Source organism: Leguminivora glycinivorella, chromosome 21, assembly GCF_023078275.1.
Source record: "Leguminivora glycinivorella isolate SPB_JAAS2020 chromosome 21, LegGlyc_1.1, whole genome shotgun sequence".
Lineage (NCBI taxonomy): Eukaryota > Metazoa > Arthropoda > Insecta > Lepidoptera > Tortricidae > Leguminivora > Leguminivora glycinivorella.
The window spans coordinates 15,885,077-15,898,990 of record NC_062991.1 but is presented as its reverse complement, the minus strand read 5'-3'; the positions used below and the strand labels follow the sequence as shown (position 1 = coordinate 15,898,990).

Genomic DNA, 13,914 nt, shown 5'->3' with positions numbered 1-13,914 from the left:
TTTTCACTCAACCCTCAACTGCATGAGTTAGATGATATTTGTCAGAGTTTGCACTTCAAGGCATGTCAATACTTTGTGATTGACTATCTAACAAGTATTTAATAAAGAATTAGAGTCCAATAGTCAAAGTCACACGCACTCCGCTTCACGAACAACAAAATGTGAGTGTCTTCAGCAAAGCGTCCCACCAAACGACAACGCGAGACGCCCCACCAAACACACTCACAATTATAACTAAAAAAGCTACTGTTTAGTATTGTAATATATATGAAATATATCTCAATGTTATGTAATTAAAAGAAACCCTATGGTAATACCTCACATCCTGGTCACGGCACCAAAATTGTACCGAACTTCTACACCCACATACTTATTTACTTACTTACTTGAATAAACATACTTACAACTAACCACCCTTTAAAAATAACCCGTAGATTTGGCCTTGTGATTGTCTAATGGTAGTAGAAGGACCCCTCGATATGAACCATAGCAACCCAAACTCTTTAATGCGAAGTAGATACGACTATTGGACTCATATGATTAATTATAACTTAACCCACTAATTAAAACTCAGCATAATTTTGTGAAAATTACGTTAACTTGGACGAATAGGCAAAAGACGTGGAGATTATGTTAACGCTAAATAACGCCTGTGAAAGATGTGCGAGCAAAGTAACATACGAACTTGAACAGGAAAAAACCTATAGGCGCCAGACATTTTATTCATAATTTTGGCTTATAAATGGTAAATAATATAAAAAATATTTTAGTAATCATCCACTACGCCCTATTAGTAGTTTCAATTGGGCTCGAAGCTTGCGTTGTGGTTTGAAACTCCTCATCTCAACCAAACTGCTCTGTTGAGAATCCTATGCCAAACCAGAAGGGCTATCTATCTATGAACTAACCCCCCCTTTTTATTTTGTTTCATTTTTCCTAGCTAACCCCCCTTTACCCCAATACTGCTAATAGACCATAACTTCTCGACCCTTTCACTGTTTCAACGATACACCGAGTAAGAAGCTTCCGATTGAAAACCCAAGAAAAGTAAGCTTAATCACTCCTCGGAGCTTTCGGCTTTCCATCAGTGGACGGCGCCCGCATGCCACTGGTCCCTAAACAAACCCCAGCTAACACTCAATGATCGCTGTCACATGAAGAATCAGAAATTGCTACCACAATTATAAATTACACTTAGATGAATTAAACAGTAATAACTCAAAGCTTTTTCACACTTCGATAATAAATATGATATTGAAGTTTCATTATACCAAGAATAAACACACGATATTATTTATAAAATACCTTCTAACACCCAGTAATTTTGTTCACAATGATTTTAGATCTTGAATTTAATTTATTTTTAGTTATTAAATAAGATAGGTTTTTATACAGAACTTTATTTTATTTCCCTACCTATCAATGTGTGTGATTCTACCCTACTAGACTGAAAGTTCCCTACTCTAAACGATAAAAACTCTGTTCGTACTCACCATGGACCCAGAGTTTTAGGACATACGCGGTGTATACCTAAACTGACTACGCTAGAGTTCAGCAGACTAGACTGAAGAAAGCAAACCCTATAAGTCTGTGTATTTATCCCCCCCCGATGCAGGCGTCCGTGGACAGGGAGGCAATCGGGTAGGATAGTTCCCTATTGTGTATATGATATATACTTATGACAATAAATATACAAGGCCTTCAAATACTGCAACTTCGAGCGAGCTTGGATTACTCCAAATGACACATATAATGTCCTCGCTCTTGGCTAACAGCTGGGCATTGAAGAACCAGGGAGGGAGAGATTTTTTTCATTTTTCTATGTTGGTAAAGAGAAAAATGCCAATTTAACCCTCTGTATTGGTAAAACTACGGACCTCCTTGCATCAATAGTTTAACAGCCGCTAGGTTAATCGATGCAAGGCTAAACAAACTGTCTGTCTGGGCAGCGATCTGGCTTTATAATTAAATATTCTTCACTTAATTTGAACTGATTAGGTATTATTTACTTTAACCATTAAATTTGATTATCACAATAACAATGAAACTTCTGACAAGAAGAACCGAATCGTTAGCGGCTCACTTCACTCATATAAACTCCAACTCAATAGCACAAGACAATAAACCTGCACCACCGAATCGGAATCTACCATCCAAAATCAAGCTCTGAAAAGAACATATGTTCCCCACAAAACCAAACAATAGACGGCATGAATAAAATAAACACTCACTAACTTTCAATACTTCTAGTAAAACATAACTTAAACTTAGCAGAAATCACTACCCATTAGTACCAGAGCTAAACAACTCTAAGCACTTATCCCAAATGCTGACTTTACGAGAATAAAACATAGATTTTATTCACAATAAAATCAAACACTTAGAAATTTGGGCAGAGGTTCCTCACTATTTAAAACAATTTACACTTTAAACCAGAGTCGACTGTCGGTCCACGATGCTTGAAAAATAATGAATCAAAACAAAGCTCCCGGAGCTATTTATAGGACACGAATCTGGACATTTTTTTCTGGACACGCACCTGTGAAATTATTTCTAGACATTTTATCTGGACACGCCGATATCCAAAATAAAAAGATCATAAGTGCTTTGTTTACACCCATACGCTCTACGAATTAAAGTCCACGTTTTCTCAGCAAAAGATGCTTCCTATCACAGGTATTTCCACACCTGACTTAGAGAGAGACAGATATATCATTGTTTATACCTAATTAAACTACTTATTGCATTGCGCAATAGTTGAAATACTTGAAATACACCGTGTTCCATTTAACACTAAAAATATGAAAACCGCCTATTCAGAATCGAGAGCAGAATCGACTGAACCATATCCCGATGGAAGTAATATTTCCATTCAAATCAACATGATTAATCATCTTTTTACAAGTCTATTCCACCGTACCTGCAACACAACAATGTACACATTGCACCGCCAGAGGCTGCTCACCCCTTTCAATATTTAGGGTTGTCAATACTGGCCAGTTTCCTGGGCGAACTCTCCTTCCCGCTACGAGCCTGACGTTGTTTGTCATTCCAATCCTAATGCTTATCATAAGTCACTACAAACTAAACTCGCACCCAATCACAACCCTGCCACTCCCAATATTGGCTCAAACCCGCCCACTACGACTGCGAAATCCACCGTGACAAAGCCTCAAAGTGTTTTACAATGACGCACCCAAATAAACAGTTTTATAGTTCATGATGGCAATTAGCAATTATTTTATTAAATGTAGTGTGAGGTTTTGAGTAATGGCAAAAACACGTTGTATAAGATGTTTTGTTGAACATGCGCCATCTAGCGGAATCGTTTTACAATCGCTCGCCCGCTCAATAACTTCGCTCGCTATTCGCTATTCATGTACGTCTCTCAGTAGTTCTTAATGTTTAGTATTTGCTGAAAGATGGCGCTAATTTCAATAGACGATAACACGCTGATTATTTTTGTGTAACCATTTAATTCATTCGAATTCTGACATACTTTTATATGAATAAATAGATACAAAGTTACATTTAATCATCAATTTAAACCATTTGTTCTTTTATTATGTTTCTTATTTATAGCTAGATGAAGTTGTTCAGTTACACTTAGCATACGATTTGTCATGCGCGTACCTTTTAGATTTGAAGTAATAGTGCATAAATATGCTAGAGTCGAGACCAACATAAGTTGGCTGCGATTTTGATAGCGCAAACCACAACTCGGACACTGGCGATCAAATATATGAAAGAGGGGCGTTCCTAGCACACATTAAGCTCGTGTAGGTGAACGCGTACCAAGCTTGTATGCGTGAGATATGACAGGTCGACTGGTCGCGTTTTTGACAGGCGGTAACTGTGAGGTAACCGAGAGGGGGTGGGCGGCACTTTTAGTTAACAATAATATAACGATAAATTATTTTATTTATTTATTTATTTATTTAGCCTTCTTTCCACATTTTTGTCTTTTTACTTTTCATTTAATTTGTCTTTTAGTTATTTGTGGTCCCTGATAGGGTAAAGGCCTCCTCCAAGCTTTGCCATTTTTCTCTATTCTGAGCGGTGTCCATCCAGTTCCTTCCTGCTACCTTTACAATGTCGTCAACCCATCTTTTGCGTGGTTTCCCATCCTTCCTCTTACCAGTGGGGCCTGGCCATCTGGTTGCATGTAGAGTCCATCTCTTATCTTGGTATCTCGCCAAATGTCCAGCCCATTTCCATTTTTGCGATAGTGCATGTTGAAGAGCATCTGTCAGCTTAGTTTTCTTCCTTATTTTTTCATTTCTAGTTTTCTGGATCCTCCTTAACTTCAAGATGCTCCTTTCCATTGCATGTTGGCATGCGAGAATTTTGCTCTTTACCCTCTTGGTGTACACCCATGTTTGGCTGGCGTAAGTGAGGCTGGGTAGGATGCAGGAGTCCATTATAATTTTCTTCAGTTTCAGGCCATAGTTTCCCTTTAAAATCTCTTTTTGAGCCCAGTATTTGGACCACGCTATGTTAACTCTTCTGTCAATTTCATTGTCGTTACTGTTTTTGTTAAAGGATATCAGTTTTCCCAAGTATACATACTCTTGAACATAGTCTATTTTACTTCCTTCTATATTTATTGGTTGCTCGTAGCTGTTAGTCATCACTTTTGTTTTTGTTGCGTTCATTTGTAGTCCTATTTTCTGACTCTCTGTGTTTAGGGCTTGCAGCATGTTTCTTATTCCAGTAGCTGTTTCATTAAAAAGGACTATATCGTCTGCAAACCTTAAGTGTGTGAGTTGTCTATTTTTCAGCCACACACCCTCGTTTTTCCAATCTATATTTTGAAAAATATCTTCTAGAACGGCTATGAACAATTTGGGAGAGAGGGGGTCGCCTTGCCTCAAGCCGCGTCCTATTGTAATTTCTTCTCCTTCTCGTTCCAGTTTGACTTTGCTCACACTTTTAGCGTATATCTTCTTTATAATTGTTATGTATTTTCCATTTATATTATTGTTTCTTAATGCTCTCCAGATTGATGAGTGTATTATACTGTCAAATGCTTTCATGTAGTCTACGAACGCCACATACAGCGGTTTGTTGAATTCTTTGTACTTTTCTATTATTTGTTCTGTGGCCTGTATGTGGTCGTTTGTAGAGTAGCCAGGCCTGAACCCTGCCTGTTCAGTTAGTTGGTTTTTATCAATATCTGGTGCCATTCTGCTCAACAGTATTGACGCAAACAGTTTGTATGTTGCTGATAGCAGGCTGATAGGTCTATAGTTCCCAATGTCCAGTGGGCTGCCTTTTTTGTAAAGCAGTATAATATGTGATTGACACCATTGGGTTGGAACTTGTTCTAATTCTAGTGCCATGTTAAAAAGTGAAGTCAAGTGTGTACCTAGTATCGGTGCTCCAATTTTCAGGCATTCATTAGTTAGATTGTCTGGTCCTGGGCTTTTTTCAGGCTTCAGTTTCTTTATATGTCTCATTGTTTCCCTCTCACTTATTGCCTCGACTACTGTTTCTGCTTCTGCCATATTTTCTTGTTGGTCTTCGATTTCTGTTTCTATTTCTATTGATGGTTTCCTATATAGTTCCTGGTAGAAGGTTGTAGCTCGCTTGATGATGTCTTCTCTTGTTTTGGTTTCGTCTTGTTTGTCTGTGAGTTTTTCAATCCAGTTCTTATGTGTTGTAAGTTTTTTATAGGCTCGCTTCGAGCTCCTGAATGTTGTTATGTTTTTTTCAATAATTTTCCTTCTATGGGCCTCATAGTCGTGCCTTATTGCTTTGTTTGTTTGTTTGAATATTTGTTTCAGTTCTTCTCTATTTTCCCTAGATTTTTCTTTTATCGATACTAGTTCCGCTCGTCTAGATATCAACTTAAGTGTGTCGTCTGTTAGTATTCTTTGTTGATTATTATTCGTACATTTTTTTGGCTTTAAACTTTTCGTAATATTATCTTCCAGTATATTGCTGTAAGTTTGTATGTCTGTTGTTTGGTTGGGCTTGGTTATCTGCGTGAAGTTTTCTTTCAGGTTTTCAATATACGCAGTTTTCTCTTCTTCCGTTTTCAGGGCTTTAGGCAGACATTTGAATGATGTTCGATTGATTTTTGGGGTGTCTAGTTTTAATGTGCATCTGAGCATCCTGTGGTCAGATGGAAAGTTTATCCCATTTAGTACTTCCAGGTTGGTAATAAGTTTGCGGTTGCCACTTAGAACAAAATCAATTTCATTCCTTGTCTTTTGATCAGGTGATTTCCATGTCCATTTTCTTGTCATTTTTTTCTTGAAGAACGAGTTCATTATGGACAACCTGTGTTCCTGTGCATGTAATATGAGGCGTTCTCCTCTTGCGTTTCGCTTGCCGTAGCCATAGTTTCCCATAATTTTGGTATCCTTTTCGTGGGGTAATGGATTTACTACTTTAGCATTAAAATCCCCCATTACCACTAGGTTTTTATTTGCTAGCTTATGTGCTTTGTTCAGGTCATCATAGAATTTGTTTATTTCTTCTGGTGTGGCACTTTCCGTTGGTGCGTAGACTTGAATAAGTGATAATGGTAGGTTTTCGAATTTTAGGTCCAAAATGGCTACCCTGTCGGATATTCCTGAGAAGTTGACAATGTTCCTGCTGAGGTTCTTCTTTATCAGGAACCCCACTCCATGAAGTCCCTTTGTCTGTCCTATAAAGCAGAAAATATAATTTTGATGTTCTTGTATGCTACAGCCCATTCTTCGTACTTCCGCAAGCCCGATAATGTCCCAGTCTAGCTTATCTATAGCTATATTCAGCTCTAACAGTCTTGTTGGAGTTGCTAGTGACCTCACATTGTAACTGCATATTTTTATACTGTGACTGTTGTTTATTCTGCTTTTGCTTGGAGGGTATTGGTCTAATTCCCCACGGGGACCAGCCGGGTTGGGGAATATTGGTTTTGTTTGGTTTTTTGGTAGGTTGGTTGTTATATTTTCGTTTGTTTTTGTTTTCCGTGTGTATGTTATTTTGTTATTGGTTAATTGCTTTGGTTTTGTGCCCAGTCCGCTTGTTGAGGGATGCGGGGTCGTGCCTCGCAGCACATCATAAGCATTTGTTTTGCCGGTCTTTGGTATGTTTAAAGTTGGTTGTTTCCTTGGTTGTTGTACTGTTTGTGGTGAGGTAGATGGGTCCCTTTTCCGTTTGTCGTATTTTCCCTTATTGTTTGGGTTGTCCTTTATGACGAGTTGATCTTGTAGTAAATAAGCAATGTTTCCTTTATTTCGTTCCTCTATTAACTTGGGTTGTAGTTCCTTTCTTTTTTCCATAACTTCTCTTGGGTAATCTTCCGACATGGACAATTTCTTCGACTTCTTTTTGTTCCTCATGATCTCTCCTTTTTTTCTGTTGCTAACAAGACCTAGGAGTATTGGCCTGGATTTTTCGCCTTTAGTGTCCTTTCCGATGCGGTGTATCTTGTTTACTTCGTAGTCTTCGACGTTTATTTCGTAGTCTTCTTTTAGTATTGTCTTGACATTTTGTAGCAATTGGCCCGTGGATAAATTATATTACTCGCAATCGTTATGATCAATAAGTATATAAACATAAACATTAGTATAAAACGTATTTATGATGAATGACATTATGAACATAAGTCATTCGAAGTTACGATAGTTATTAACATAAAATTGTTATAAATAATGATCGTTATAATGTAAAATTGTATGAGAAACATTTTCGGACTACCAATAATCTATATAACAATTTTATATGAACTTTGGCGCACCCCTTTATTATACTGTGTTCCCAAACGGTGTTTTAATCTTCGAGCTTTCACGAAATTATGACGTTTACTGAAAGCATAATATGATATCATGCTTCTATACATGCTATCTGCCTCCAGGCTATCCTATCCTAGAGGGTACCCTGCCTGCTAAGCCGATGGTCCTGGGTTCGAATCCCGGTGAGGGCATTTATTTTTGTGATGAACACAATTTGTTCCTGAGTCATAGATGTTTTATATGTATGTATATATTAAGTATGATTGTATATCATGGCCTAGCACCCATAGTAAAACTATTAAAAGCTTTGCTAAGTTTGGGTCTAGGTTGATCTGTGTAAGGTGTCCCCACTGTCGCCCAATATTTATGTATTTAATTTTGTCGTCAGAGATACAGGATTTTTCTAATGAATTTACGAAAACAATAATAGTTATTTGTTATACAAGGGGGCAAAGTTGTATTTTAACGTCGAGTATGGAATTGAAAAACGAGCAAGTGAAAGGATTCTATAGTTGAACCACGAGCAAAGCGAGTGGTTCGAGAATAGAATCCTGAACTTGCGAGTTTTTTAACACACGAGAAGTAAAATACATTTGCACCCGAGAAAGAAATTTGATAATGAGAACACGTCCCCACAAATGAATAGTCTAAAACTTGATTGAAATTATCCATACTAATATTATAAATGGGAAAGTGTGTGTGTCTGTTTGTTTGACCGTCTTTCACGGCAAAACGGAGCGACAGATTGACGTGATTTTTTAAGTGAAGATAGTCGAAGGGATGGAGAGTGACATAGGCTACTTTTTGTCTCTTTCTAACGCGAGCGAAGCCGCGGGCAAAAGCTAATATGTGAGAAATTAATTATTTGCAACCAATAAAATGTTTTAAAACGATCAACTAATTGCCAATGTAACGAATGTTCGCAATTACGTACAAAACAAACATCGAGAGGGCGTGTTAGGTTACGCTCATGTGACAATACTTCAAAGCGGACGCTTAATTCTATAACCACTTATCTCATTTAAATTATCAATTAAATATAAACTTTATTGTTTAAATGGTAAGGTAGGTATTGGAATGACATGTAAAAGTGCCCCCGTGGCCTATTTGCTGAATAAATGATTTTGTATTTTGTAGATTGTTGATGATGGTTTGGGGAGCGCGGGCGCAGCGCCAATTGTTATTTTCATTGTTTTTTAGCGATAGTTTTTGGATAACCAGCTTATGGTATATACAGTCAGCTGCAGAGAAAAGGAGACCCCTTGCCATACAAATGTTGTATGAGAGAGAGGGGGAGCTATGTAACTCTGCAGCTGTGTCCCTTTCTCTCAACCTAAGTAGCTTTGTGCATTTTCAGATATACTTAATTACAGGGTGTTTGGCACATGACCTGACAAATTTTGTTGGGGGGTGTCATTTCCTTCCTTTTCGTCCTTGAGCATTTCTTTTTTTTTTTGCCAATAAAATTGTTTTGATTGTTTTAGGGAATTTTTAAAATGGATAATAATAATTAAATTAGGTCAATTGTACTCAGAATCACGAGTACCCTCAATCTCACTGGGAGACAAAGTGTCCCAGAATTTCCATACATTTTTGTTAGTTTCCTCTTTTGTTACCCCATACAACATGTACGGAAAATGGTAACAAAATAAGAAAAAATCGTATGGGACAATTTTTTTAACTACTAGTATTCAAAAAGAGTAGAAATAGCATTTTTTTTTTTTTCAAAAATATCGCACTTCATAAAAGTGGCAAAAAAAAAGAAATGTCCCTTAGAACCTTAGTCCTAGGAGCCACGGTTTTGGAGACATACGGTTTTTTTTTCTTTTATCTTATTTTGATATAAGACCCCTCAGTCTTTTTTCTTGAAAAATTATGTCTGTGATTCTGATTGGCAAAGTCGTATCAAATCCAGTTCAAAATCAAAACAAATCTCTAAATTCCTCATATCTCTTCGGAAATACTAGTTCACAGATTCAAATCCTCGGTAAGCGATCGGAATAGCATATAAACAGCTGTCGGCGCGCGCGCACATTGTATCACATTGATTCAAGAATTAGAGTATTTTCTAAAAATATTTTTATGGCAAGCGAGAAATACGCTCTATTTAGATTGTGACAAAACAAAATTGAGTACTTAAATACATTTTGTGATACTTGAATGATTTTATTGATTTATCCGTATTTTATAGTGATATCCTAATAATTATATTATCCCTAGGTAATATTTATACCAAAGGTATGACCGGTATTTTAAATTCCCAAAGTATAGTCACACCTCGGAAACTGGCGATCAAATATATGAAAGAGGCGCGTTCCTAGCACACAGTCTAAGCTCGTGTAGGTGAACGCGTACTATGCTTGTATGAGTGAAATATGACAGGCCGACTGTTCGCGATTTTGACAGGCGGTAACTGTGAGGTAACCGAGAGGGGGTGGGCGGCAATTTCAGCGGGGTGCGGGAGTGGTCATACTGTACGATAGTACTCTTTATTTTACTGAGGTATAGTGTTCCGGTAAAACTCGGGTTTTTAGCATTTTCACATTATCCGATCCGATATCGGACGTAGGACCGATATCCCATACATTTAAGCCGCCATCTTTTATTTTTGCCTTAGATATTCTTCCTACATCAGAAAGTCCTATGACCTATGAAACGCTGAATGATAAAAGTCAAAAGCGCGGATCAAGCTTCGTGCCCAGGGGGGGGGGTCACGTGGTAAAGGCCCAGGCCCCAGGGGGGGGATCACGTGGTCAGTTTGTATGGCCAAGCTAGGCTCCACGGATCCGCGCATGAAAAGTCAGAAGAATCAGTAGCACTGAAGCTACTTATGACAATAGCACATTTACAGTTACTAACACATGTAGTTCCGACTCGCAATGGCCTATAAACAAATTCTCAGTCAGACATTAACCTGTCAGAGTGCCGCCATGATTTGTGATCAATTCAAGTGCTGTAGTTATGACAAACTGCTTAACAGGGTGCGTAGACAAATGCACAAACGATTACGATAATGTAACCGTAGCTAGCTATCCCTATCGCTCTTCTGTTCGGCAGATCGGCACGATAGAGCCAGACTGCGTGTGCGTTTCACTCGGCATCTAGCGTTAACAATAGGCGAGACGACTAAAAAAAACTAATTAGTCCGTCAGTTAGATTATCGACGCACAGGTTTCTCTCTTTTTAGCAGTTCCTTAAAAAGCTACTAAAATAGGAGCGTATTATCCAATGGAATACGTAAGATTTACATTAGTTATTTACTTTGTTTATTCGGTAAATATTCGGCAATGCAACCGAATTATTCGGCCGAATACAAACATTGAAAAACTTGCCGAATATGCCGAATACCGAATATTTTACCCATCTCTCGTATCTATCGCCAATAGCTCATAGTAGGTTTGTGTCGTTCAAGAACTATGAACTGTTAGGAATAAAATCCCATCAATGACCGAAATGAACTGAATCTTTCCGTGCTCTGTGAATCGGTCTTTGCTCATTTAGTTCAGCCGGCGTATCATGCTGCCAATTTTATCACTTATCCACGTGATAAGACATCTGTCACTCTCACACTGACATACTTGCTAAAGCGTGACGGATGCTTTATCCACGTGGATAAGTGATAAAATTGGAAGCATGGTACGCCGGCAGTATAGGATCGACGAGCGCGAGCGGTTCGGAACGAGAACGAGTGCGACTGCGCCGACCGGGAGCGAGAGCTACTTAGCAGAGCAACACAAAAACGTCAAGTTTTCATATTAGGCTTCGGTTACTTACAACCTTTCGGCCCGGAATGTTATTATCTGTTTACTATTCGTATCATTTTGACACTATTCGTTCCCATTCGTTCTGATCTTTCCGACCGTAGTGGTCGCTGGTCTGGCTGAAGTAAATGAGCAAAAGACCTAAAACCACTGAGAAGATTCATGAGCACTGAGAGAAGATTAGAAGCAAACAAAAAATTGAGAGAAGCCTACAACGAGGTCATGAGAGAGTACATAACACTTCAACGTATGGAATTGATCGAACGAGATGAGTCTGTCAAAGAAACTGACAAACGAGTATATTTGTCACATCACCCTGTGATCCGTGAAGATAGAGAAACTACCAAGTATCGCATAGTCTATGACGCTTCATGCAAAGGAAGCAACGGAGTGAGCCTCAACTCAGAACTGTTAGTTGGTCCGTCACTTCTGGGAGATCTTCGAGACATTCTTATGAGATGGAGAACACATAAAGTCTGTTTTGTGGCTGATGTCATCAAAATGTATCGCCAGATCCTTGTAAGAAGAGAAGACACAGACTTTCAGAGAATACTTTGGAGATTCAGCCCTGATGAAGACATAAGAGAATACAGAATGCTAACAGTCACATTTGGAACAGCATGTACGCCATTTTTAGCTATCAAAACCTTGAGACAAATAGCAATTGATGAGGCAAACACAGAAGAATATGCCCAAGCTCGAGAGATTATCAACCACTCTTTCTACATGGACGATGTACTATCAGGGGAAGATACAGAAGAAACCGCAATAGAAGCAAAACGTCAATTAACAGAAGTACTAAGAAGAGGAGGTTTTGAACTACAAAAATGGTCTTCAAATAGCACGATTGAACGAGATCGGACTAGTGCCTAATGCTCAATAGATTTCTGTCACATTTATTGACAATTAAATTAAGATTAAAACTGGCATCTACTGGGTCACTGTCGATCACTGTTACCTTTACCTTACATATGTAGTTCCGACAAGCAAAGAGGATCGAGTATTATTGATAGTTATTACTGTCAAAATAAAATGTGTAATCATAGTGCATAGACTGCCATCGATCGACATAGGCTTAAAACTTTTGGACCTCCGCTTTGACAATTTGGCCCACATTCTTTGCTTGATATGTGGTAAAATGTCAAATATTAATATTAGCGCCATCTAGCCGAGCGTCCCCCAAAGGTGTATCGCCATCTAGGTCACCGTACCTTTTTCCGAATGATATTGAGGTACGTTTTTTTCTTAGACTTTATCTGTCTATACGAAGTTACATGTCTTTGCGACAAGTAAATGGCCTATAAACAAATTACCAGTCAAACATTTAACCCGTCATATTGCTTGTCATATGCCACATAATTTGTGGCCAGTTCAAACGCCGCCATAGTTATAGTTATGACGAGCACATGGATCACCTGCCGTAGACTCTTCACCTGTTACGATGAGCTACATCAATCATTTAAATCATATTGCTATTTTTATTTTTCATGCACGTCACCAATTTAAGTAGTTCTTCCTTTGCCTGAAACACAGGAACTATCCTAGCTCAGGCATTTGTCAGGTAATCATCTCTTATATGTATAACAATTCTTACCCTCTTAATATTCATAAACGTACACTAAAGTTATTTATTTTTAAGTTATCAACGTTCAATTAAGTTTTAAGTTAACTAAAGTTATCAAGCCGATAAAGTTCGTTTGTCCCTTTCTATCACACTAATACGTCGGAAAGGGACAAACAAACTTTATCGGCTTGATAACTGTAGAGTACGTTTATGAATAAGTGGTTAGTCTTTAAGAGCAATCACTATACAATTATGTTTTTATTATTTTTTTATTTTGTATTTGTATTTTCAATAAATATCTTCGGGAAACATTGCACTGATGCCATCAGGTACACCGGAGCTGCCAAAGCCCTCATAAATATCGGAACAGACACTACTGTCTTGACAATAGAGGCATAAATAAATAAATAGGTATTATTATAGGATATTCTTACACAGTCAATCGACTGAGTCCCACGGTAAGCTCAAGAAGGCTTGTGTTGTGGGTACCTACTCACACTCGGACAACGATATATATAATATACAAATACTTATATACATATAAAACATCCATGTTTCAGGAACAAATATATGTGCTCATCACACAAATAAATGCCCTTACCAAGATTCGAACCCGGGACCGCGGCGTAGCAGGTAGGGTCACTACGCGCTAGGCCAGACCGGTCGTCACGCAGGCATGTTCCGATATTTATGAAAGCTTTGGCAGCTCCGATATATTTGATGGCGACTATTCGTATATCCTTAGCTAATGTCTGTAAGTAGTATAAACGGCGTGGCAACATCAGTGGAAATTACAGTGAAAACCAGAAAAATCTAGCCCAATGAAAACATATCTGGTAACTTTCATAAATCTCTAATACGA

At 38.2% G+C, this 13,914-nt stretch overlaps 1 protein-coding gene across 1 annotated transcript; it reads left to right on the top strand.

Moving 5' to 3' along the window:
- The first annotated feature begins 11,650 nt into the window (after nt 1-11,650).
- On the top strand, nt 11,651-12,361 carry LOC125237339. Its single transcript, XM_048144333.1, has one exon. It carries the CDS (start codon nt 11,651-11,653, stop codon nt 12,359-12,361), a length of 711 nt encoding a protein of 236 aa, XP_048000290.1.
- The last annotated feature ends 1,553 nt before the right edge of the window (nt 12,362-13,914 follow it).